Source organism: Triplophysa dalaica, chromosome 11 (assembly GCF_015846415.1).
Source record: "Triplophysa dalaica isolate WHDGS20190420 chromosome 11, ASM1584641v1, whole genome shotgun sequence".
Taxonomy (NCBI): Eukaryota; Metazoa; Chordata; class Actinopteri; order Cypriniformes; family Nemacheilidae; genus Triplophysa; species Triplophysa dalaica.
In genome coordinates this window covers 14,505,396-14,533,371 of record NC_079552.1, presented here as the reverse complement: position 1 = coordinate 14,533,371, position 27,976 = coordinate 14,505,396, and the positions used below count along the sequence as shown (strand labels likewise).

The window sequence follows — 27,976 nt, the reverse complement described above, 5'->3', positions numbered from 1 at the left end:
ACGGAAATAGCTTATAAATATTTTAATGTGTTATTTAGTCATAAATACAACATAGAATGTAGATTAGAAAAAGCATCAGTCACAGGAGAAAACAGGAGTTACAGTAGTTTTGTGCAAGCAACACTCAGTTTCTTGTTTATCCCCTTTAAAAAAAAAAAAAGAACTAAAAGTAATTTAAGAACTTTTGGCACTTTTCAAGTAGAATAATCAGAAAACTTTTTCAGTTATAAAGATATCTTAGATATCATGAATTCTGAGAATTGGATATTCTGACATCGAGGTAAGGACTGGGGAATCAATTACGTGAATTCTGATTTTTCCCTCTGATTCAAAAAGATTCAATGTTTCCTTATACCACCAACACACAATTATACATTTTTCACTTTGTGCAATAATTTTTTAGCTAATAACAGCATTTTTTTCTATTTCATTGTTTCAGGCTTTACAAGGAATTCTTAGGCTTTTCCTCAGCATCACGGCAGAAATAAACTCATTTAGCCCTTTAGTTTGTTCTAATTTTACCGTTTTCCCCTATAGCACGGCACATCATCAACAACAAAATCTAGGCCAGTTGTGATGGATGCTTGAAATTAACATTTTTATGCTGGTGTTGCCAACAATACCTGAGAACACAAGACGTGCTGTATAAACATTGATTAAAATCAGCTGGCTTTGGGGGCCGGACAAGGTAAAATGCTTTGGTGAGGAACGAGCCTTCACCACAGATAGTCTGAATATCTTATAATAATCTAATGCAAGGTAGAGACTCAGAATTCTGATTTCAGTCTCAGAAAAAGTGCAACTCTTAAAAAATTTGACCTTTTAGAAACCCAGGTTTTTGTTCAAAAAACCAAAAGCAAGGAGACATAAAACCATCCCTCCTAGTTCAACAGTATTGCAGTTAATTTAAGATTCTTGACATAGAATTGTCAAATTCTTCACCAAACTCTGTTTTGTTCCTCTAACTTCAGCTCCTCAGGTACAGTTGTGCAGGCCAAAGGGGATCAAAGCATGTAATACCAGCAACTGGCTCTGGAGGGCCTCACTAGACTCTTTTGTAAAGAGAAGAAAAAACCAGATTACGGCATTCCAAATTACCAACGTCAAAGAACGCCAAACTGTCTGTCTCATTCTTGAGTTTTGCTGTGGCCCTCCAGTGCTGTTCTGTTACTCAGAAGACCCCGCTGTCCCATTAAACTCACATAGACGAAAAAAATCATATCCTTTCACCAACACTGGCGCTTGGCTGTGCCAGGGGATGCCCCCGCTCGGAGCCAAGGCTCTGCAGCAGCAGCCAAAATCCCTCTCACAGGGAGAGCATCTGCTTCGCCCAAGGAATACTATCATCCGGCTCCAATTGAATTGATTCCACAGTATTAGAAAAATAGAATTCAGTTTTTCTCTCGACATAAATCGTTCTTTTTCCAATATGAAAAATAGATCGAAGGATTTCTCTCTTTGTCGCTCCAGTTTGGTGAAAGGCATTTCAGTTAGTATAAATACAACTTTGATAAGACATCTTAACACATGCAGATAGTATGTGCTAAAAATGGCTGCTACTTTGAACTACACATTATATAAGTGTTATGTAGCCCCGTGCCCTTTAAGGACAGCTGCCGTGTAGATTTCCACTCGGATAGCAACACCGCTTTATCCGAATCAGAGCGTGTGTGGTCACATCGGGATTGTGTATCAGATCGCTTGTAAACTAACCGCTTCCTCTAAAGCTCTGTCGCTTATTAGCACGTAGCATGTTTTCCTTTCCTTGTGGGTTTAAAGTGGATCTACACCCTCGGCAACGTCCTTTCAGAGTTCGTCTATAACAGGGCAGCCTTGAGTACAACCGCTCTTGCATACTGACAAGGTACCAAGAGACGTACATCTCAGAAGACAAAAGGCGGCTTTTTACCATTTTTGTAAATCTCCATAGCAACAAAGGAAAAAAATTGCCCCTGGCAACAGTAACACTACGTTGCTCTAAAGTAGCTGACAAACTCTTCGAGTGAATATGGCTTGGTGAGCTGCTATCCCATTTAGTGTTTAACTAGTATAGTAATTCACTTGTATATTGCAGCACAGAGAAGACCAGCAGTGTCTGACTTTAGTTGCGTTGGTTGAGTCTTATAAGGCTTGTCTTCAAGACAAAAGTTCTAATGTGTTTGTATGCATGTATAAAGACACTGCTGCCCCCCTTCTGTGTGTGATTTATTAAGAGTAAACATGCATAGAGACATACACCCTAAAACAGAGCATAAATATGACCATAATACTGAACGTCACCAGACCAGTATAGATCAGCATGTATGGGGTGAGATAAACACGCTAAGGCTTCAGCCAATACCAATACTCGGCAAGCACAAGCGGAACACCACACCAATCCTTGTGCTACACATCAATCCAACATTGAATACAATACAAGCTCCATACCGCAAACCTAACCCCCCCATCCCGAGTCATAGTTAGTTGATCATTACAGAATGGGTCAAATGAGAGCTGTAGCAAATGAGAGATCCTCTGCCCTGATCTTCACATCGGAGGTCGATAGATTGACAGATGCTGACTGAGGGCAGGTGCGCTTTCCAGATGCGCGCGGATGGAAATGAGCCTTCCCCTGTTTGATCACGTTCGGCCACGCTGACAAACTTCATTACAATTCAGCTCATATGTCTAGTAGGCACTGAAATTACAGCCGGACAACCAATGTAAATTCGACCCATCTGTGCTCGATTGTGTTTTGTGGCTTTACACAGATCTCAGCATTACGGTTTCACTTTTCTTCACGTTTCACATTTCTTCAAGGGCACTGCTACTATTTACAGTCATTGTATGTTGGACAAAGGATCTCTCATTATACCGTGATTTTTTTCCCCGTCTGTGAGCTAAATCCCTCCCATCCCTCAATGGTAAATCCCTCATTCTGATATGTGAAATGGACGGTTTTGAGCAGGTAATTGGATAGTGGACTTTAGTGATTGTACAGTGACCTCCCCTCCCCAGCCCTTGAAGTGAATTTTTTCAGATGAGGGGATTAGGGGTCAAAGAGATCCGCATGTGGCAGAATATCCACCTCCTTGTTGAAGCGGTCAATCTCCTTATTGGCCTCCTGCACATACTCCTCTATGAACTGGTCCATCACTGTACACACATTTAAGAAAACAACACAGATGGTAGACAACAACTGAATCACACACACAAGAAATGTGTATTTGATATGAGTGCCGTAATGTAGCTGTAATTCACTATGACTATCTTTCCTTGACATACTAATGGTACAATCTAACTTCCCTTGCTACTGTAGCACTTCTTCATGATGGTGAGAAACTACTATTCATCTGTAATGAATTTCTGAATCCAACAGTTTTGCTTCAAATTTCACTGAAATGCATTTTAAACCCTTAACATACAAACATTAAAGGTGAATTGTGTAGTTTATTTGCGAATGGGGTATATGCACACGCTCTGATACATTCGGCGAACGTAGTGTCCATAAGGAACAGTGTTGTTTTTTACTCGCTTCAAGATGCACATAGGATTATGATCAACAACGTGAGTAAATCTCACCAAACACTACGTCATACACCGATAACCAAAATGGAATAGTGCTTCAGTCTACATTCACAAATATGGAAAAAGCTAAGTAACTTTGGAAATTTCTCCATGCTTGATCACATAGGCACTCAACAGTTCTCAAGCCGTGCTGTTGGTTCTGTAAAATCTGAAAGTTTTTAGTTTTCTTAAAAAATTGACCTCGGCACTTAAGAGAGCAAAAGTAGTTTAGCTGGCTGAGATCTTAGAGGAAGTACGTCATCCCCCATTGTGTGCATATACTCCATTTAAATGCAAAAAATCTGCTCACCATCTCATGCTATTGGTTGACCCAGCTTTGCTATGCGCAGCACATTCTCTTTAATGCCACTATTGGTGTAGAGACTACGCACTCACTATACGTCAACCAATCTCACGGTAACATTGTGTTACCATTGGCAAATTTGAAAAGATACGAGGATGGAAATTCTGCTTTTCCCCAAAGAAACTGACAAAGTGATAACCATTGTAGAAGTAACCGGGAGGAAGAGGATCCAGGTGCCTTTTCACCTATAAACACATCAGATGAAAAGTATTTAAACTGTTAAACTAAATTTAGACTGCATTAGCATGTGTTTATTTACTGTACTAACATGAATGTATTTGAATTCCTGCGGGGTGAGAGTCCGTTTGTTCTTCTCAATCTTCTTCTGCATTTTCTGTCAATAATTAAAAGCATGGTTTAGGCTCATTGATTATTTCATATACCAATATGTAATGAGTTTACCATGCAAAATGTAGGCCTGTGTTGCATTTACCTGTTTAGCACAATGGCGGAGCCAGTCCTTCAGTCCCTCCTGGTTGAGCCCCACTCCATGAAAAATCAGGTTAGAGTTGTATGTTGTCCGTGGGTTATGGTGAGTTCCCTGATCAGGAGCAATGCTCAGATCTCCACTTACAGAGTTAAAGTTGACCACCATCGGTCTGTTATTGTCTAAAGTGAAACAGACACCGTATGCAGTCAGATCCACACATACACTTCACTGATTCCAACATGCTGCCCGCTAATGTATCAAACATGTCATCAGACAGGATGCTATGTCTAGCACAGCGTGCCAACAGCCATCCATGCCAATCAATCACTCCTCTGCGGTGTGGATTACGAGTTGTTAGCACTGTACACACACAAGCAAGGGTTCCATCTTAAAATAACACAATGCACTTAATGTTACGAAAAGGTTACAGAAATACAGAATTTAAATCAAACAACACAATAGGGATGGGCATTTCAGTTATTCTGGATACTTAAGTACTCAATAGCCTTTGAGTGTTGCAATGGATCGCATTTTTTCAGCAATTCGCTTGGCATACTAAAATATTGTGCTTTGGAGACAACTTGTCAAATCTTGTGACACCCGTGTTCTGTTCCCTTCAGCTGTGTTTCTTCAGGCTGTTTGAAAGAAAGTGCTGGTGCACTGTTATCTGGTGAATTGGTGTGCCAAAATGAACACTTTAATGAAAAGTTTGTGAATTTACTGTGTGTAAATTGCGAAGTACTCGTGCCCACATCACACACACCAAGTCAAACATAGGCACCAAAAGACCTTGATAACAAAAAACACAGATGGGTCATGGTGATAACTAGGCATCACAGATGGCGTTTGGACCGTAAGGGTCCCGAATGAACTACACCACCCAGTGTGCTGTAACTCGGGCACTATTAAATCACTCAGAGTTCTCCATTCTGTCAGTCTGTCCACTCTCTCCATGCAACTACACTACAGATTTAAAAGAAAGACAACGAGAAATACCCTCCAAAAAATGTGACCACAGGAGCAAACGACTGAGAAAAAATGAGTGAGAGGAACGGATGCAGGCCACATCACTGAGGGTACAGAGGTGAGAGTCCTACCGTGTGGCGTTACCCCACAGGCCCCCTGCCTACTACTTCTCATTGGAAAATCAAACATTAACTACACAGACAAAACCAGAGCAAGAGATATCCTGGAATCAAACAGTACACATCATAGACAATCTATTCATAATCATTAAAGATTCTTGACTGTCACCTTATTTCGCTTTAAAAACTTAAGTATTAAATATTGAAAAAAAGATAAAGCAGAGATTATGGAGACGGATCACCCTACCAGAGAACAGCACTTTCCCACTGATGTGATAGATGTTTCCCGTGAAAGGACTGGCTTTCAGGGAGGATTTCAGAGCTGAGAAAATACACAACAACAAGGGTCAGTTATGGTTTGATTACTCTGCTAATTCCATTTTTAGCACATGGCTGTACAGAATCCTTCTACACACTGTCAGCGCTCTGTCTAATTAAAGATCCACTTACACTTACTCTCGAATATGTATTTAATAATGATTTACGCACACGTTTACCTTTACATTGCTGCAGAAATAATGCTCTCTCCACTGGACGACTGAACTCGATGGAGTGCTGAGACAAAGATAAAGAGCCACTTCCAGACACAAACCTGCCCTCCCACCTGAAACATTTCACAGTACAGTGTGAAATACACCCGTGTGCACAAAGACACAATAACAGCGTAGAAGTGAGAGAGAGACAATTACCAGCCGGGATATAGCAGGTACCGTGCTCTGATCATATGAGACTGTGAGAAACCGCTGTTATTCAGGATAAGACTCATATCTTCAGTCCTATAATACAAAGATATGATTAACATTACAGAGAGGTGAGTATGTGAGAGTTTGTGCAAGTAATTATTAAAATGCTGACCTTCTGACGGCTCCTTTTTCTGCTAAAATGAATGCAGTGCATGGATTGGCTGCACGGATTATCTGCTGCATGTGTTTCAGAAGCGGGTGCTTCTGCTCGGCAGTCAAACCCGTGAACACGACACTGCTGACGATGCCTGAAAGAGGGATCATTTAAATTGTTGCTATCAATAAAGATCCATATTTGATAATAACTTTTATAACATTTCTGTTTACTTTGTACAGTAAATATTTTGGTACTGAGTTGGGTCACCATGTGAATGCCTTTGGACATTTAACCACTACACCACCATCTAATGTTCAGCAAACACAAACAACATGCTAGCAGAAACTCACCCTGACTGCACTGCTCCAAGAGTTTCGGGAAGAAAAGCCTGTGAAAGGCAATTTCAGATATGACTTCATCACACAGGAAAATTACAGTGTGTTAACAAGCCCTTTAGTGACTATGTGGTTACATTATAATTATATAATTACATATAATTCCTAATTACAGCACTTATGATCTGAAGTGCTCCTACAGGAAAGTAGGTTTGATGAATGTCATTTGGAAAAACTCTTGCCTGTGTTTGATAAAGGATGTGAGAGGGTTGATGCAGGCTGAGACGGCCCCCACTGACATAATGCTTTGAACTTGGGGTTCTGGATGAGCAGTTACAGCCTGGATAACATCCAGCACATCCGTGTACCTACATCCGTGTATTGCATGTGACAGTAAACAATGAGCACATTTCTAAGACATGAGTTCAGAAGAATTTATAATTTGATCGATAGGCATTAGGTTATGACAAACAGCCACGCTGAAACAAGTCTGTTTTACCCGGGTACAAGCAGCAGAACTCTGGAGGAGATCTGTTCCGTCTCTCTCTGTTTGGCTAAAATGCTGCTGAGGAACTGCTGAAGATGTAGTGCCATGAACTCATCTGAGCCCTCCTTTGTAGGACAAAACACCTCCCACCTGCCAATCAAAGTGTACTCAGTGTGTGTTCGCATAAGTGCAACTGTTTCATTCAACTCAAAGACAGAATTTCCAACTTGGTACCATATAACTTGAAAACATGGACGCAAGTCTTTAATCTGACTTAAACAAGCTACAAATATATATATTGTATTATTCCTAAAGGAACACAACAGTAGAGATGTGGAAAGTCATTAAGTCTTCATTGCACTCTCACCTGCTAGTATTCCGATTCACTTCCACCAAGAAATCACATAGATTCTCCTTATGACTGCCCGGTAAACCAGTGATGATGGTAAGGACCACCTACACACACACACACACGTTCATGATTATTCATATAGAAAGTTTGCCTCCAGCAACCTGCAGGCTAGATATTGTAGTGCGATATTGTTTTCACCTTTTTCTTAGGCTCGGGTGCGGTATTTTCAGGGGCTTCATCTGAAAATACGGTGGACAGGTGCTCACTACAGACAGACTCTTCACCCAAACTACTGCTGATGGCAAAATGTTGAAGGAATCTGAAAATAAGAATTTAAAGAAATCGGAAATAAAAGAACCTGGCATCATACTGTAACTGTTTATCACACAACATGTCTTAACATAACATTGTGTCCTAAGAATAAAGTTCAAGTTTCCATTGTTAAGATTTTCATTTCTTGAGTTTCAACAAACAACCAGTATCTATTTAATGACTGCTACAGTTCTGAAAATGGGCTGAGACCAACCAGACTATGTGAAATTCAAAATGCAGTTTGAAAATAAACTATTGGATTTGGAAAATCGACAAGGTATGTGGACAAATTTTGTGTGGACAACATTTTAAACTACAATGGATTCCAATGCTCTTCATTGTCTCTTGTTGCATCGCATTGCGCCGCGTCTGGTGTAGACATGGTGTAAAAATATTTAAGATTCAGCACTTTCTATTTTTTCTAGTAAGCACATTCGTGACATTGACTATATTAATTTGGAACAAATGGTCAGATTTCACCAGAATCTCTCTGGAACATTATCGAATCATGCTGAGATACCATGAATCATCAGGTTTTGGTTTATGGACTTCCTGCCAGTTCAAGTGCATGCTGTCATTAAAGCAAAAGGAGTCTATACCAAATAATAACAAATTCTTGTTTATTTTTAATTGAACTCCTCACCTATAGCATAAAATACAATGGGGAAAAAAATCCAGTTACTGGTTTTAGATCTCCCTGTAAATGAAACAGGATTTTTGTCCCCTTTTCCGCTGGGTACAGCCAACGATAGCAATCAAGAAATTGACAGAATGTCTTGCTGCATGTCACCTGTCATGTCCAGGGCTGGTTAGGTCACAAAACTCCAACTGACATGTGTATGTGTGTTTACATGTCTGTTACCTGTCCTGCTCTGGTAGCTGTGGATAAGCAGTCTTCAAATGAGCTCTATAGGTACTTGCTGGAGTAGGATGTGTTTCCCGAAGCTTCAACAGTCTGACGTACCTGAAAGGAATCTCATCATCAGATATCACTGTGCATTCCATAATGACGTTTAGGCTATACCTCCGGGCTCATGCACAGAATAGGACCACAACAAATCAGGATGTTGTCTGATCTGATGCGGAATGAAGTGTTAACTCACATGCTCTTGTGCTCAGGGCTCAGCTGATCATGGAGGACATGTTGAACTCTCAGCCCAGAATCTGACTTACGCCAAGCTGGCAGCACCTGCGAATCATATCACAATGAATTTACAACCAAAAATGAATTCACCAACGCTTCAGGGTGACAAATAGCTAGAAGATCCACCTCTGTGTTTGTGTTTTAGGCACCTGAGAATAGAAGCTTTTGTAGCTCTTGGTTCTGGGCAGCAGAGCGATAGCCAGAGAGTGTTCAGCACAGTGTAAAGGGAATGGAAGGTGTGGAAGCAGAGATGTCTGATACTCTACAAACAGCATTGAGATATCCGACAATGAGCTCTGTGAAAACATTATATTCATTTAGCATGTATTTGTTTCATAAACATGACATACAGTAAGACGTTATTAACTATAATCATTAATAGCCTTTATAAATTATATTTATGTCTATTTTTTGTGTAAATATATTAATTGGATATTGCTTGCATATTGTTTTGTGGTTGTGGGCTGGGGATAGAGATCACAATACTGGTTCCACTAAAGATTCTATTCAAGTATCTTAATACTTTTGAGAAAACATTGCTCAGATGTTAATTTAGTTTCCGACTAATTTACTGAATGAGTAATCTATAAAAAAAGGTGACTGCTGACTGATCAATAGAGTTTTTCACAATATGAAGTACACCTTCTTATTGGCATAAAATATAAACAGCAAACCCAGAACCATGGAGGTATAGATTGTGGTAGTGGTGCATGAAACATTGAGTTTTAATCAGTGGTGGGCCGTTAACGGCAGTGAGACTCTTATCGCGCGATAAAAAAAATGTCGCCGTTAATCTATTCTCAAAGTTGGGTTGGGAGCTGGGTCTATACTACGCAAGCTATGATGACTTTCACCTTGATATTTTAGCGCGGATGTATACCAGCTTAACTGCACTGTACGGGGCGAGAACGAGATTTTTCAACTCGCGTGATTCGCGTCATTCGCGGAAGCAGAAGCCGCCTCATCATCTCATAACCAGGGCTTCATTCGCGCGATTCGCGCAGCAAGTAGGTCTATTGGCTCTTTGCATTAACACATAAATCACTCGCGCTTGACGCGCCATTCGCGTTTGGTCTGAACACAACATAACGTTACTGTGAAATTACCGCATCAAACGTGACGTGCTAACATGGATGCAGCTATGAAGCCGCCGGGTTTGCTTCAGGGAATATAAATTTTTAAGAAGCTTCCCAATAGAAACATTGACAAGAGTAAGGTTGTTTGCACCTTGTGCAATGCGGAATTGGTTTAAAAAAACACTTTCTCTCAACAGGTAGTGGTCTAGCTTTAGTTGAAACCAGTAACTTTGTATTGGCACCTAATGTATTATGGCTCCTGTATGACAGGTCGCTTGTTGCTCCCTCACTCTTTGTAAGTCGCTTTGGATAAAAGCGTCTGCTAAATGACTAAATGTAAATGTACTGTAGGAGCTCTTCCAGTCTCAAGTACCACCTAAACGCAAATCATCCCTTAGCTAATGCGGAAGTAAACACAAGTTCATCTTATTGAACATAATTTAATTTTCATCACCAATTATCATAGTAGAACAGCTTTCTCAAGCAGTTTATGATGCATTTTGGAAACAGGAGATGAGCCCCTGGTCTAATGCGCCACCTGGCTTGAGAAACCCGTTCTCAAAGACTTACTTTTTGTCATTATTTGGGTAGCACACATATTCTGAATGCCTTCGGCAGAATTCAAATGAGCCATTTTAATCTAGATTAATCTAGATTAATTTTGGAATTAATCTAGATTAAAAAAATTAATCTATGCCCACCACTAGTTTTAATGCTAAACCAAACATCATAAAAATATATATATTCTAAACCCTTCAAACAAAAACAAAGTCTGGATTCCAACTCTATTGAGAGCATTGCTCACCCCATCAAAGAGTTTAATGGTGTTGATATGACTCATAGAGAGTGTGACGGAGCCGTGATGGGGATGGACAAACAGGATACCCTCTGAGAAAAACACCAGCTTCCCTACACGACAATAAAGACATCAATACCTGCACACAATGACTACATGATCATGACCTTCCTGTTGAGCTGAAATCTGACCTTCCTCAGGTGTAGACAGAAGGCTGTTAGAGAACATGTACGCAGAGTCTTTCACTGTTAGAGGAACGCCCAAACATGTACCATCCTCCTTCTGTTTGCACACACACACAGTAATAACACTATAGACAACACAAAGAAGGACGCTTTCATAGTTTCAAATAAAATTACAGGGTACAACAAATTAACCTTCAGCAAATGTTGAGCCTGTTCAGACAATCGCACGTCAGCTTCATCTACCTATAATACAAAACAATCAGAAAACTCAAATCAAAATTGTTTTCAAAAATGTTAAATTCCATTTCAGTCTAATTTTACATGTTGCTGACAAGAAATGTATAAACATAAATAAATGTAAGCATGTGAGAGAAAATGGGTTTGATATACCAGCCAGCAGACATGACGAGGAACTGATTTGGTGAGGACAGTAAAACCATTGTCTGAGGAAAGAGCGCCATCTGCAGGATAAGAGATGCCCTTTAATGTCACATTCACTGTTTTTCAGCATCAACAGCAGAACACTATCAAGTATTAAATTCTTGCCTCTCTGCTGAATGCAAATGCTGGACTCTAGAAAGGACTCTGAGAAAACTATTGATCCCAGGTTTAATCCACTCTTGAGATCTGGGATATCATTCACCACCATAGACGCCTGTGGAGGATACATTTAATACATGTTTCAATCAATATATGATATCATACATGATATAATAAAAACTACAAAAAAGGGTTGAAACAACTTCTACTCACAGTCTTCACCAGAAACCGACTGTCCTCGTCACCGAGAGGAATAATTCTGTTTGAAAGAAAATCATTTATATAATTTCTGCACTATAAAAACATGAATGAATTGAAGGAGAAAGTAGCAATGTATAAAACCCTAATCTGTGTAAAAAATAACTGTGTGCGTTTGTATATAAAAGCAACTCACGTTCCGTCATTGTTGACAGCCTGTATGCTAAACACAGCTTTGGACCTGCAAAACAGACCATGTTTTAATTTACAAAACAAACTAAAATGTTGAACTTAACAATCACGAAGATTAAGGTATTGCATACCTAAGAGCTCCCCTGTTCTGGATCAACCCATATTTGTCTAAGGCCAGTTGAAATGTTTGCTCTGCTACATCCTTTGCCTTGAAAAAAAATAAACAGTGTGAGCATTGTTTTCCAACAGATAACAGTTCCATGAACAGATGATGTACTGTATACTATTTGCAATACCATTTATCTTTTCCCCTACTTTTTCCATTTTCAATGTAAATACTACATTAATGCTGGTCACAGGTTTGCTATAACAATTAAAATTACCTTACTAGCACTGGAGTTGATAGAAAAACACTTAATTCCTGCTAGTACAGACTGAACCGCAGCAGAATAGATTTGTGAAAGCAGCCTGTAACACACAAAATCTAACTTTATTACCAAGTCAATCAATAAAGCATCATCATAGCACATAACCATTCACAACAGGACTACTTACTGGAGACCACTGCTCTTTTGCTGGGTGTTGTCATTTCCTGTCAGATTAGAGAAACCAGTAAACTAAGAACAAAGCCAAGAGGATTTCTAAAATATTTAAAGACATTTTAGAGTCTTACTTACCCAGGTAAGGGACATGGGTGCTCCCAAAGAAATAGGTTCGAGCACAGGCCAGCGGCCCTTTAGGAGCCACACACTGTAGTAGCTATAATAAAGACACACAAATCTCAAAATGTTGTAGATATATTCAAATAAAATAATGAAAAAAAGTTTTTTTGTTAACATGCCACTGTGTGGCACTTACTAACCATGTGCTTGGCAACACTCCCACTGGGCCCAGTGTTGCGGACCTGGTGACCTTCAGAAGGGAAGGTGAAACAATAATTCTCCAGATCCTCCTTAGCTGAGTGACTCCCAAACAAGACAAACGGCTGCCTGCTTTTACTGAAATCAAATACATATCTTAAAATCACATTTGCTTCAAAAAAGGCCGGGTATTAAAGTAGAACTACTGCGAGTAAAGGAAGTACAGTACCTCTTGTCTGTGATATTACTGGAAATGAGACCATGTGAATAATATGTCCTGAAAGGCTGAAAGACACCAAAAATGGGATTGATACATCCAGAGATGACTCATTTCCAACATAACATTAAGGACCTAGATTCATTTAGATTCATTCAGGCCCTTGCTCTTGTACTCGCCGTCCAGCATTTTGAAGTTTATGTCGGAGGTGCTGCCTGCCCGGTTGTGGTTTATACAGATCACAACACATTGGTTTTTCTTGATCGCATGCGCAATTGTAACCAGCGCTTAATGCGCTGGAGTTTGATTCTTCAAGGTTACAGTTTTGAGATTAGACACATCCGAGGACGTGACAATGTAGTTGCCGATGCATTGTCTCGTGCTTGAGGGAAATATTATTCTAAATTTAGAATTTATTTATATATATATAAAATGTACTGATTGCACATTAGTACATGTGTGTGTATATATTAGTGGTGGGCATAGATTAATTTTTTTAATCTAGATTAATCTAGATTAATTCCAAAATTAATCTAGATTAATCTAGATTAAAATGGCTCATTTGAATTCTGCCGAAGGCATTCAGAATATGTGTGCTACCCAAATAATGACTAAAAGTAAGTATTTGAGAACGGGTTTCTCAAGCCAGGTGGCGCATAAAACCAGGGGCTCATCTACTGTTTCCAAAATGCATCACAAACTGCTTGAGAAAGCTGTTCTACTATGATAATTGGTGATGAAAATTAAATTATGTTCAATAAGATGAACTTGTGTTTACTTCCGCAATAGCTAAGGGATGATTTGCGTTCAGGTGGTACTTGAGACTGGAAGAGCTCCTACAGTACATTTACATTTAGTCATTTAGCAGACGCTTTTATCCAAAGCGACTTACAAAGAGTGAGGGAGCAACAAGCGATATGTCATACAGGAGCCATAATACATTAGATCTCAATACAAAGTTACTGGTTTCAACTAAAGCTAGACCACTACCTGTTGAGAGAAAGTGTTTTTTTAAACCAATTCCGCATTGCACAAGGTGCAAACAACCTTAGTCTTGCAATGTTTCTATTGGGAAGCTTCTTAAAAATTAATATTCCCTGAAGCAAACCCGGCGCCTTCATAGCTGCATCCATGTTAGCACGTCACGTTTGATGCGGTAATTTCACAGTAACGTTATGTTGTGTTCAGACCAAACGCGAATGGCGTGTCAAGCGCGAGTGATTTAAATGTAATGCAAAGAGCCAATAGACCTACTTGCTGCGCCAATCGCGCGAATGAAGCCCTGCTTATGAGATGATGAGGCGGCGCTAAGGACGCGAATGAAGCCCTGGTTATGAGATGATGAGTCGGCTTCTGCTTCCGCGAATGACGCGAATCACGAGAGTTGAAAAATCTCGTTCTTGCCCCGTACAGTGCAGTTAAGCTGGTATACATCCGCGCTAAAATATCAAGGTGAAAGATATCATAGCTTGCGTAGTATAGACCCAGCTCCCAACCCAACTTTGAGAATAGATTAACGGCGACATTTTTTTTATCGCGCGATAAAAGTCTCACTGCGTTAACGCCGTTAACGGCCCACCACTAGTATATATATACATATATGTATTTTATTCAGGTTAACAGGTGGTGGAGGCTTAAAAAAATGTGTTAATTTGTTAATTATATAGTTAATTTTGACCCAAATTTTTTTTTTTAAGGGTGAGGGTGTTACGCCATGCAGCGTGAAGTGCTGCTGTTCTTTCTATTCCCTTAGGGGCCGTGCTGCGTTCCGCTGATTGCTGATTGGGGGGTTGGGCAATCACTATAAAGACACCCTATTTGATGTCCGGAAGAGGAGGGCTCGCTCATACTCACTATCAGCTCCAACTGGTAGACTTGTACGTCTCGCTATACTTTCGTGGGTTGTGTTGAGAGCTGGTGGGACTTTGGTGATGGGTTTCACATTGTTTATTTTAGCGGTAGTTTAGGGTAGCAGCTAGAGGAACCGGAAGACTCACCGTGGACTTGTCTTTTGTTTTGGACGGGAGGTAGGCAAGTTTATCAGTTCCTTTAGAAATGTGTAGTCAGTGTTGTTGTTTTTTGTTATTTTCTCACCATGCTCTGTTTATGTCAAAATCTTATGTTTCATTAAACAAACTTTTGGTACCGCTATTGCGTCTCTATAGTCTCTTTATGTGTTATGTTATACCATTCCTCTGTGCATTCAATGGTGACGTAACAATCATATAAATGCATTTGCAACCAATTTTAAATCTACAATAAAACTATTTAGGGTAAAAGAATATTTAACCATAAAAATATGTAGGACAGGACTTATATTAATAGGGAATTATTTCATAAAAAGTGTTTCATTTTGTCATTTAATCGGTCATAAATGACAGGCAGAGATTAAAGTCCCAGTGAAATTGAAAATTTTAATTTCCTTTTTTTTATAAAATATTGCAGCGTTTATTGTAAATACCTTATCAGTGTGGGTTAATCTCTCCCTTATTTCTGTGCCCTCATAATCTTCATTTAAAATCTGAAAATACACTTGCCCTGTAGTAACTATCCATCTCAAATGAAGTAGCTAAAACAATTTGGGCTGAGCATCTGTTAACTCCTCCCCTTAGTTTTAATACAGCCAATACATTTAGTAAAAAAACGACACCTACTGTTTTTCTCATTCAAAATTACGTTGAAATGTGTCAGAATATTGAAGTAAAAACAATCGTAACTTCTGGTTCACGAGGACTTTACTTAATTATTATATATTAAGTGTACCTCAGCGACTTGTGCCTCTGACAGCTCCTGCATGGACAGTGCACTCTCTATGTCCATACTGGAGAAAAGAGAACTCCATTGTCTTTCAAAAAACTGCAAATCCTGTAGAAAAATCGACATTCACTCTAGTATACGGACTCAATATGTGCAGGAGCAAGTGAAAGGTAAATTTATGACTATGCTTCAAAGTTTCTTTTACCTCATTAAAAAGGCTGTCCAGAGACACTGGGTCCAATCTACTGTAGACTTGAGAGAGTTTTTCACTCACATCTGTTAGCTTTGAAAGAAAAAGAAAATTATTTTAATGGTGATACCTTTAATAAATGTGTATAGAAATCTATTAATCTACTTAATCTAAAATGAAGTAGAGATACATAGAGTATGAACAGAAGACCTTATATTTCATGGTGAAAAACACTCCAGCCCCAATTCCTTCCAATGCAAATGCCTGAATAATTGGCCATTTCTCCAACATGAACATGTCAAACTTCTGAACATGGCTACAAATAATATAAATACACTATAAACAAACATATTGCAAATTATGTTTTGTCACTCCAAATGGTAATGTATCAGAAACTTACCACAGGAACTGTAGGGGATCCCAATACACCTGCAGTCTTGAACCATGGAGACAAAACTAGATATTTTAAATTCCTCCGCCGCCTCTTCATCCTCATACTAAATAATAGAGAAAATAGCGAAACATAAAAAATCGGGTGATGTGATATATTTGAGATACATGGATGACGCATGTGTGGCAGATCAATACCTCTGTCTCGGTCAAACAGTGGAGGTGCAGGTTCCTCCAGTGAGAAACATAGGGAAGCAGGTAGCCATAATTCACAGGGTTACAGTACAGATGTACACACTCGGTCTTAATAAGGATGATCACATCTAGAAATAATAAAACATAAATGTAAAGTATAGAAAGAAAGAAACAGGCTAAAATGTGACCCTGGATAGCAAAACCAGTCTTATGGGTCAATTTTTTGATATTGAGATTATTACATAATCTGAAATCTGAATAATTCATTTTAGGATAGGATAGAACAATATCTAGCGGATAAACAATAGTTTAAAACTCTGTAATCTGAGGGTGCGAAATATTGAGAAAATTACATTTGAAGTTATTAATCAGAGGCACTGTAGCAGGCTATCCACTCACAAAAGTAACGTTTTCATATGTTTAGGGTAGGAAATGTACAAAATGTCTTCACGGTACATGATCTTTACTTAATATCCTGATGATGTTTTGCACAATTTTGACCCATACAATATTTTTGGCTTTTACTAATACTGTTCCCGTGCTACTTACTGATCCAGGGTCACAAATCTGTTTTTCCTGCAAAGCTGACTGATAACAATGAAACTGGAAGGTCATACCATCTAGCACTTCCTCTGGGAAGTCCTCTGGGATCTGCTCTATGTCAAAACGGTTGTGTTTATACCTGCCACAGAAAAGATAGTTGGCCAGCTCACTGCATCCTACATTATAGCGGCTGTCAATACCTGAAAGATCAAACAGAAAACAACCTGTTATACAGTTGGCTCATTGGTGCAGGCCATCTCCAGCTGTCTCTTTGGAGTAAAGACGATATGAGTGAACGAGCGCAGGTGATCTTCATTAATGAACTCACCCAGCGAACACAGAATGCCATCTGGAGCTGTATTTACATCATCCTTCAGCAGAGCCTGGACCTGCCGCAGTCTGGAGCAGCTGCAAACACAGCACTGTATTAGAGCAATTCCATGCAAAGTTCAACCATACCATGAAAAATTAAGTGTGTACAATGGGTTTTCATCAGATATCAATATTTGACGGTTTAAATACGCATGTGAAGTGAGGTCTCTCACAAAGGAGGGGTAAAATGCCATTTTATTCATTCTTATTTACACTGTTAAACGTGCTGGCTTCTCGTGCTTAACATGGTCAACTTGAGGAAAAATGAGTTGGACGTGTGACGTTGTATTTCTGTGCTTGATACAGCCCCCCAAGTTTCCTATAGGTTTTGCGAAAAATGAATTTCGGCTAAGTAACAAGGGTTCTTAGTCCTTCATTACACAATTCTCTCGGAAAAGCATGCCCAAACATCAACCAGTATGAGGGCGAGAAAGAGCACGCCAATGTGCTTCGTTTAGGTTATGGAAGTTCAGCTGTCTTTGTTTGTTCACAGCATTTTGGTGAGGAATATAAAATAAATGGTGGATATACAGTTGTGTTCAAAATTATTCAACCCCCACTGAAATTGATTGTTTTGGTCGGTTTGACATTGATTATGATCATTCAGTCATCCTGCTTACAACTAAATCAAAGAGGCACATGTAGGTCAGACAAATATAACATTTATAATGAAATAACCACAAATGTCTTTTCTGAGCTCACATCATTATCGGTTTTATTCAACCCCCAAGTGACATTCAATCTTAGTACTTCGTACAACATCCTTTTACAGTTATAACAGCTTTTAAACGTGAAGCATAGCTTGACACATGTGTCTTGCAGCGATCTACGGGTATCTTCGCCCATTCATCATGGGCAAAAGCCTCCAGTTCAGTCACATTCTTAGGCTTGCGCACTGCAACAGCTTTCTTTAAGTCCCACCAGAGGTTCTCAATCGGATTTAAGTCTGGTGACTGCGATGGCCACTTCAAAATGTTCCAGCCTTTAATCTGCAACCATGCTCTAGTGGACTTGGAGGTATGCTTGGGATCATTGTCCTGTTGAAAGGTCCAACGTCTTCCAAGCCTCAGGTTTGTGACGGACTGCATCACATTGTCATCCAATATCTCCTGGTACTGAAGAGAATTCATGATACCTTGCACACGCTGAAGCTTCCCAGTACCTGCAGAAGCAAAACAGCCCCAAAGCATGATTGACCCCCCGCCATGCTTCACAGTAGGCAAGGTGTTCCTCAGCAGTCACAAGGGGACTTTTCTCCACTCTACGCTTCAGGTAGCGCACAGCAGTCGAAGTCAGCATCTTCTTTCTGCCACGACCAGGTAGCGTTTCAACAGTGCCCTTTGCCTTGAATTTGCATATGATGCTTCCTATGGTGTCTCTTGGTATGTTTAACATCTTTACAATCTTCTTATAGCCATTGCCCGTCCTGTGAAGAGTAATCACCTGTTCTCTTGTCTTCCTGGACCATTCTCTTTCTCACCATGTTTGTAACCACACCAGTAAATGTCTAGAAGGAGCTGAGTATCACAGTCATTTTAAAGCTGCCTAATAAATGCTTATTAGGCTTTATTGCTGCTCCCTGATATCCACAGGTGTTTTCAATTCCTGATTGAAAATACTTAATTGAACCTCTGTTCTTCAGAGTGGTAGTCTTTAAGGGGTTGAATAATTATGTCAATGAAGAATTCACAAAAGAAACATTTACTACTGTATTACAAAACTAATTGATGTCATTTTAGTTGCATATGGTTCTTTAAGAAGTCCTTGTAGGATTTCATTCTGAATACAATTACAAATGTACACTAAATTCCCTAAAACCATTTACAGCATTGGGGGTTGAATAATTTTGAACACAACTGTAACTCTGGATTTGGAGATCGTTTGAAACTGATAGATGGAGCGGTCTGTCCCACAGGGTTTTTACTGGATCAAAATGAGGCGTAGGTGGTGCAACGCGCTTGTAGGCCTATCGTCCCTTTAAGGGTCTTAACACAGGGGTTCTCAAACTTTTTAGTTGTAAGGCCCACTTTGTGTGGGTCGCATTGCTTTCTGGCCCCAAATAAAGTCTTATGATCTTAAACTTAGAACTTTAATTAAACCAAAGACTTCAATTACACAATGCTGGAACATCCATTATTTTGGTTGGTGGTATTTTTGTTCTGTTTGATTGAACAAAATGTCTATATTTCATAAAATGCCACAAGAAATGTGGCCCCACTGGATCCATCTAGCCACGGCCCCCCATTTAAGAACCACTGTCTTAACTAATATTAAAGTTCCAAAAAGAACTTGATGAAAACGACAACAAATAAGTTATATAAATCATCCATCATTACATTTGTTTAAATGGGACATATTGCTTGGCTAAAACTAATATTATTGTTTGTTTAATATCAAATGCAACACGATTTAAGGTTCAAAAACGCTATATTTTTCACATACGGTGCATGTTTATATCTCCTCTTTGACCCGCCTGTCTCAAATGCGAAGATTTTTTACAAAGCTCATCGCTCTCAAAAGCGAGGTGTGCTATGATTGGCCAGTTAACCAGTGCATGGTGATTGGTCTTATACTATAAGCGTGTGACATAAAATGTAACGCCTCTTACCATATTTGGAACATCAGGTTTCAAAGCAATGGTACTGACAGCCAGGTACGCCCACCTTACTTGCATAAACAAGTGGGCGTCGGTCTTAGTCAAATCATGTTCAAACCATGAACTGACATAGATTTGTGGGGGTGTGGTTACACGAGGCGTTTCAGGCACGTCTGGGTGAGCATTTGCTTTAAGATAGAATGCATATTTTGTTCCGACACTTTAATTTTAGCAATTTTACTTGTCTTATGCATGCATGGGCAATTTATAACACAACAAAGACACAGAAAACCCGTATTTGCGCCATATAACCCCTTTAATATAAGCCTTTTATTCTTTTCAACTAACGTTTTAGGCCATGATAAACCAATAGAACTAAATGAGCAAAGCTCATTCACACCCTACGTTGTGGTTCACTGAGCTTTGAATGATTCACCGATATCTTACATTCTGTTCAAACGAATCGGTTCAAAGGAGTCATTTGTTTGCGAGTCGTTCTGATCGCAATTTGCGTTCATACTGGCGAACTCGCTGTGTACAGAATAACGCTGATTCAACGAGCCAACTTCACTGCTAAAAACATTACAATGATGTACAGCAGTTTAATTTTGAAAATCTTTTCAAGAAATAAAACGTAGATCACATGGACAGTCGTGAATCACAGCTTATACAGCTATTGTACCGAACTCTTCAGCGTCTCAATGTGCTGGTAATCAAACAGCGCCTCCATTGTGGCGTAAGCCGCCACTACCGTTACAAATGACAGCAGTGCTTTTTGTAAAGACACTCCACATTATTTTGACTGAGGAGGCCGCCTCCATGCAGGAAAAACCCTGGTCCCAGCTCTAAAAGATGCCGGTCATTCACCTTCAATCTCGTGAAAAAAAAAATATTACTCTTATAATAATATCAAGATTATGTTCCATAAAATGCATTTACAAACACGCGATGGTATTTATATAACGTTACCGCAAACCCATCATTTTGCATGAGATGTATTAAGTTAACGTTACTCTTATTTGAATTTCAAATCTCAACGGTCTCGACATTTGAAAATCAAATATCATTATCAACGGTCACACACATTAAATGTGTACAAAATACGATTATTTCAAGTGTTCTATTAAAACATTTCAACACCAATATAAGCGGATGTTTGCAGTGTTTACTGGCTGAAGTGTCACCATGTTGTAAACGGGGGCAGTATCTCAAGGCAACACGAATCAACCGAGAAAATAATAGTCCCACTGGTGAGCGGGGGCGTGCCACATTTGTCTGGTATTTCGCGACAATTATCGGATAAATAAATACATCTTTATTTAACGGCTGACAATAAGATGTTTTTTTCTCATCATTTGATACGATATCGGTATGCGGATGACGAACGAACGGACGGTTGGCCCGTCGGCTAACTCCGCCGTCATTCTTCTAGAAATAAAACAGCATCGGGCAAAGAAATACGACGAGAAATAAGAATTACCTGACGGCAGCGGTCATTATGGGAGATTTTCCATTTTTCCTTACAGCAGCCATGTTATTAGTTTGGTATTTAGAACGCTTTTAATGATTTGTCACTATTTCTGTTGCTGTTGGTCTCCATAGCAAATGACTTAACGTTACTGTAGGAGAGAACAACAGACTGGAGCGCATAGGAACCGCTCATACCATCTCCTCAAGGAGGGGGGTTGTGATTTTCAGAGTTGCATAGTGTTAAAGGACAGACAGCGTACTATCCCAGAATAAAGAAATCAACATTTCGTGACTCGAATTATGCATCACATTGTCAGAAAACGGGTTTTTTAAACGTTAATTTAAAATAAAAACAGTATAATTGCTACATCCTCTTCCTCCGCTGACTGAGCCGAATGAAGAAATCTTGCTAGTGTCTCGTGCAATCGTCGGCAAACGTTTATTTATCTGTTAAATTAGGAAAGAATCATTTTAACATCAAATAAACTGTTATGATACAACTACATTTACATGTACAGCCTTGATACATAGCCACACACTTTGCTTGTGTATTTCTAGATTTGGAATTACTCTCTACTATACCTTTGAATTTGTATGGTTGCGGTTTGTAGTTGGTACAGTACAACTACAGTTGGTACAGTACAGTGCCTATGCTTGTCAAGCATTCCATTGGTGTTATCATCAAGATTCTAACGGGTATTTTCTTTAATAGCTGGGATGTGAAGAAAAACATTGCAACATACTGTACCATTGTAATATAAAGCCTGCTCATTTTCTAAAGTCGGAAACCAGTCAAAATAGAAATAGAGGAACTTAGAGGACTTGTGGCTGATAACGGTAAGATAAATGTCTGGCATGCAGAACTTCCCGTGAAAACACAAACTCCTGCCAAAGACCGAAACAAAGACAGTAAAACAAGCATAAGCAAGTCTCCAGGATAATACTTGGTGTCCTGGAGACTTGCTTATGCTTGTTTTACTGTCTTTGTTTCTGGAAAAATACAATTTCTCACTTAGATGTCATAGTTGATAGCTGAATAAAGCAATAAAATGTACAGTATACATATAAGTTATGCATGTTTATGCTATTTACTTGTTGACCCCATAACCGAATCTTGAAGAACATAAAAGTGTGGCCAACAGCCATAACAAGCTGCTGCTAGTTTGTTGTTGTCAGAACAAATATTATACACAAACCAAAGAAGATTTCCTGAACTCAGGTAAGAAGTTCAATGAGCTATTATCTGGGTTCCAGAAAGCTTCTCAAGCTACTTATTGAAAACGAAACTGTTCTCGAAAAACGTGACATGGACCATTTCATAGTAGATATTGGAACAGCAGTGGGTGTTGGCTGTTCAAACTGCAGGGGTGTATTGAATAATGTTGATAAGAGGAATATATTTCGCCTCTCAGATTGAATCAAGCCTAATGATGTCTTACATAACACCTAAAATTGATAGATGTTTAAAACAAACCACGTAAATGAAAGTTTAACTACTAGAAGTTGAAAAACTACTAACACTACCAACATTTTTTTGTAAATAGGTTCATTTTGTTGTATTATATTATTTTTTCTTTTAGTGTACACAATTCATGTCATTTTTGGCCTGGCATAATGAAAAAGACCTACTTTATTGGTCTGTATCATAAACTTTCTGCTTTGATTAGTCTGATACCTTCAATTTTTCTCATTAAAATAGTTTCAAGAAAATGTCTCAAAACAACCATGACAAACCAAAGAAAACAATAGAGTCAGTTTCAGACAGGTGTTGATACAGATTTTATTAAAATGCAGAAATACAGATGATGTGCTGAACCTACACATTTTTTATGTCATATCATAAGCAAAGGATTTCAATGAGATCTCTAAGTTTTCCTTTTTTCTTGATACTTTTGCTTTATTGGGTTATTGTACGATCAATCCACTGGGTGTAATGGGAGATGATAGTGTAGAGACCAGGCTTTCTGCTGGAACCACATTTTTTCCCTCCATTAGAGGTTATGCCCACCACTACACCCTTGTACAACAAAGGACCCCCAGAGTCGCCCTGTAGGAGATGCATAAAAAGACATAAATCATAATGGGAACTTGTAACTTTTTTTGAGCGCAGTATATACCTTTGTCCCAAAAAAACTTACATCACAAGTGTCCTTTTTCTTTAGTGCGGCACACAGCATGTTGTCTGTGAACTTAGCTCCATAGTGGTCGCTACGACCACAGAGCCATCGTTCCTTGACAGTGATGCTGAGCTCTTGCAATTTGTCGGGTCGACCCCCCTTGTTATTCTGGGAGCCCCATCCGCAAGTTTCCACGGCAGCACCCTCCTCGGGGTTGACCCCTCCGTCCCTTTGGAATTTTATTGGTTTCACAGCGTAACTCTCTGTGATTGCACTTCCAAGCTGTCAATAATGAAAATAATCCAGACAATCTGCTATGAAAAACAGTACTGCCCTCTCACAGTTGTGTGAACCTTTGGATTCAAATGCATGGGTTTACATAGTTTTTCATGCAACTCTTAAAAATAAAGGTTGTAGTGAAAAACGGTTCTTTAGATTATAAAAAGTAACATATACACAGTTAGACAGAGCTTAGTTTTCCTATGCATGTAACAGGGACACCATACTCACTTTTAGCAGAGCAATATCATTGTCATAGTTGCTAATAGTGAAGTCTGGATGGTTGTAGACTGCAGAGACATCAAACGATTTCTTTGTGTCCTCATCTTCGGACAGCGAGTGAGCACCCAACACAACCTTAACACCTGAATCCCTCCTATATTAAACAAGAAAAACAGGAAATGCATCATTCGGTTTAGAAAGAAAAAAACAACATTTTAATTCAACAGCCTCATTATGAAACAAGAGAGTGAAAGATTTACACACTTGGCACTGATTTTTTTTTCTAAGCTTTTGGTCATCGGACCCGAGCGGTTATCTTACGTACCCGTTCTGAAAGCAATGCGCTGCACTCATGATCCACTGATTGGAGATCAGAAATCCTCCACATTCATGTTTTCCATTCCACTGAAGTGAAGCCATGTAAGGATGAGAGTTTGCCACTGCCTCCTTTCCTCCTGTGATGCATTCACCTACACAGAACAACATCAACAAAAAATGTTGCATAAGGAAAACTGATCAAAATATAACAAAGATGTTTTAAATCATATTGAAGAATGCATGCATGGAATATGAACAAAATACTTTTAGGAAAATAGGAACTGTATTACTCACCTGGTAGAAATGAAGCACAGAGCAGAACTAAGGCAAATATCCCTTTTATCTGATTCATAGTGAATGATCACCGTCTGTTTACTTCTGAAACTAAATACCAGCCTGTGCTGGCTGGGCTTTATATAATGCCCAAGAGGGAGAATGAGAAGGGGTGGGTGTTTCTTGAAATAACATGCATTTTAAACATGCATTCTATTCCTAAAAACATACCGGTGATGGAAAACAGGAACATGCTATAAATATTTCTGTTCGATTTAGGATCTTGAGACATGAATCTCAAATTTATTGGATGAAACATACTGTCATGAAACTCGGTGGAGACAGGGCAAGAGAACCCAATTGCAGGCAGACAAGATGATGGTGTGAAATAAACAGATATTTTATTTACAAAAGGACAAAACAAAACCCACGTGGGGAAAACAAAACAGGATAAACTATTTACTAAAACAAGGACACGCACTAACTAAACTAAGAAAATAAACACTTAATACACACACTAAACTACACTGACTGGACACGTGGTTAACAGTAACTTGGAGCACAAGGTCATAAACAACAGGATACAAGAACTTTAACCGTAACATTCACAGAGACTTTCACAATGAAGCACAGGACAATGAACACAGGGTTTTTTAAAGGGGAGACAGAGGATAATTACCAGGAACAGGTGCTGGGGATTAAACAGTAATGGGAATGTTACAAGGAAACGAGATGTCGGGAAACACTGACGAGACACGAGAAAGAGCATGCCAAGCCAAACTATAAAGCCATGTCTTTCTCACACAAAACCCAAGGCAATGCCATGACTCCACCGCTAGACCAAGAATAAACATGACATGATGGTGGAACCATGACATATACATCTTATATAGGCAAATTATAAATATAGAATACTTACTAACTAGTAGTTTGAAGAAAAAAAGATTAAATTCGTTACTGTATGAAATGGATTTTTTTTTTTTTTAAGAAACAGCACATTTTGACAAAGGATCTGAAACAGTTGCAGGCTTAAAAGAAGGAATCATATGGTGTCAAACTTGTGTTATTCCTGCAATTAATGCAGGCATGTCATAAATTCAGATAGTGAATGCATCATTTTTCGTTTTGTTTTGCTGTCTTCTCTGCACTGCCGCATTCGTCATCAGAATTTAAGACACAGTGCATCATTTGCCGGTATGCAATCTTCTAGTGTACACACGGCTGATGGATAATGCAGGTTAGTCATTAAAGTTTATAAAGTTTTAATTATGGATATTTGTCTTAAATGGATTGATTAGCTTCAGAAGGCCCTTACTAACCTAATTTCCCTAATATAAACTACAATCTTAGATTCGGCGCTTAGCGTCTATATCATGGCTCTCAGCCTGCCCTTAGTTCTTTGGTTGGACGCCTGGTGCGGAGGTATATCCGACGGAGTACAGAAGCGAACTGAACTGAAATTGAACGGAAGTAAGAAGTCTGAAGTAGTCAGGCTACTTATTCTGTGCCAGAATGACTCTGCGCTGTACTTGCACAAAAACAGAAGTGAACACAAAAACAGTGTTCAACACTGTGTTATTTTTAAAGTATATGAAAATCAGCTATGGCTCTACTCTGTGTCCCTTGGGGGCTTGGCCCAGTAATGGACGCTTGCAGCTATATTTTCTAAGTGTGTTCATGTCACATTTAGCATGGCATTAAAAGGACCTCATTTATAGGTCCGTGTGATAAACTTTCTGCCTTGTTTATAGTGGGATGCCTTCATTTTTCTCATTAAATAATTTGAAGAAAACATCTCAAAACAAATCATGACAAACCAGAGAAAACAACAGTCAGTTTCATACAGGTGTATCAAAGAAGATTTTATTAAAATTCAGAAATACAAAAGATGTGCTGAACCTATGAAAATGTATTAACAATATACAGTAATAAGCACTTTTAAGCTTAGCTTCCTATTTTTCTTGAAACTTTTGCTTTATTGGGTTGTTGTACGATGAATCAACACAACGTTCTATTTATTCAACAAACAACTGATCTGTATCACTTTCATTTCGCTTTCTTCCAAATATTTACATGATATATTTTGTCATGCTTAAACTCAGATAAATAGAGAATAAAACATAAATGTTTGTGCAGAGTGCAAACAAAAGAAAGATTAGAATAATGTTTTGCACATATGGATCACCCACGTATTGTATTTGCTTGCATTCCTATGGAGGTGCGCAGATGTCTCTCATACATGAACTTGTCTGCACAGGAATGTTTGGGTGAAAAAAATCTTAATTTTTGCGATGCAAGAAAAGTGGAGGAATTGATCTACGATACAGGATTTAAATAATGTGCCCTGAGTTATACTTTAACTCATAATACGCAGAAAATCTGTACGCAGGGTTTCTGCTCAACACTTTTCACGGAGTGAGTTTACAGCAACTGTTGCATCAGGAGACTGGACTGCATTCCAGTCCTTGCCACTAAGGAATTGACTTCCTTGTGAATCTATGATGTTTTCTAACTGTTTTTGACCTGTTCTGTTAAATGGTTGTTCCCAGCTAACCTCCCAACCCTCACACCATGTGTGTATGTACATTTATATAGTTTTCACCGGGTGGAACAGGAGTAACACACCCAAAGCGAAATATTTTCGGTAAGTGGTGATGGGTTAATCTGACTGCAGTTTATAAAAAACCTATTGCGGTCGAAGGGAGCAAGGGAATGAACAGAAAAAAGTGAGCAAGCGTATCCCAGATTTGATATGGAAACTGAAGTTAACTGTATAACAAATTCAGTTTGGAAAAATACAATTTCTCACTTAGATGTCATAGTTGATAGCTGAATAAAGCAATAAAATGTACAGTATACATATAAGTTATGCATGTTTATGCTATTTACTTGTTGACCCCATAACCGAATCTTGAAGAACATAAAAGTGTGGCCAACAGCCATAACAAGCTGCTGCTAGTTTGTTGTTGTCAGAACAAATATTATACACAAACCAAAGAAGATTTCCTGAACTCAGGTAAGAAGTTCAATGAGCTATTATCTGGGTTCCAGAAAGCTTCTCAAGCTACTTATTGAAAACGAAACTGTTCTCGAAAAACGTGACATGGACCATTTCATAGTAGATATTGGAACAGCAGTGGGTGTTGGCTGTTCAAACTGCAGTGGTGTATTGAATAATGTTGATAAGAGGAATATATTTCGCCTCTCAGATTGAATCAAGCCTAATGATGTCTTACATAACACCTAAAATTGATAGATGTTTAAAACAAACCACGTAAATGAAAGTTTAACTACT

The 27,976-nt window shown here is 38.9% G+C and overlaps 2 protein-coding genes across 2 annotated transcripts; both read right to left on the bottom strand.

Moving 5' to 3' along the window:
* Positions 1–7: 7 nt before the first annotated feature.
* On the bottom strand, positions 8–21,641 carry dnaaf9 (dynein axonemal assembly factor 9). The gene is made up of 37 exons (XM_056760474.1): positions 21,483–21,641; positions 17,363–17,442; positions 17,109–17,234; positions 16,495–16,619; positions 16,307–16,403; positions 16,117–16,223; positions 15,922–15,999; positions 15,723–15,824; positions 12,972–13,027; positions 12,745–12,880; positions 12,560–12,641; positions 12,438–12,474; positions 12,266–12,350; positions 12,014–12,090; positions 11,887–11,931; positions 11,706–11,751; positions 11,499–11,607; positions 11,343–11,413; positions 11,145–11,195; positions 10,959–11,049; positions 10,777–10,880; positions 9,045–9,191; positions 8,855–8,940; positions 8,614–8,715; positions 7,638–7,758; positions 7,455–7,543; positions 7,100–7,237; positions 6,843–6,968; positions 6,616–6,653; positions 6,281–6,416; positions 6,115–6,201; positions 5,923–6,029; positions 5,673–5,747; positions 4,344–4,519; positions 4,179–4,244; positions 4,002–4,095; positions 8–3,135 (listed from the first exon to the last, which is right to left on the bottom strand). Exons 1-37 carry the CDS (start codon positions 21,533–21,535, stop codon positions 3,029–3,031), a joined length of 3,453 nt encoding a protein of 1,150 aa, XP_056616452.1. The 5' UTR covers positions 21,536–21,641; the 3' UTR covers positions 8–3,028.
* Positions 21,642–23,227: 1,586 nt separating this feature from the next.
* LOC130431823 (complement factor D-like) lies at positions 23,228–24,837 on the bottom strand. The gene is made up of 5 exons (XM_056761024.1): positions 24,703–24,837; positions 24,416–24,560; positions 24,100–24,244; positions 23,611–23,871; positions 23,228–23,519 (listed from the first exon to the last, which is right to left on the bottom strand). Exons 1-5 carry the CDS (start codon positions 24,758–24,760, stop codon positions 23,370–23,372), a joined length of 759 nt encoding a protein of 252 aa, XP_056617002.1. The 5' UTR covers positions 24,761–24,837; the 3' UTR covers positions 23,228–23,369.
* Positions 24,838–27,976: the final 3,139 nt, after the last annotated feature.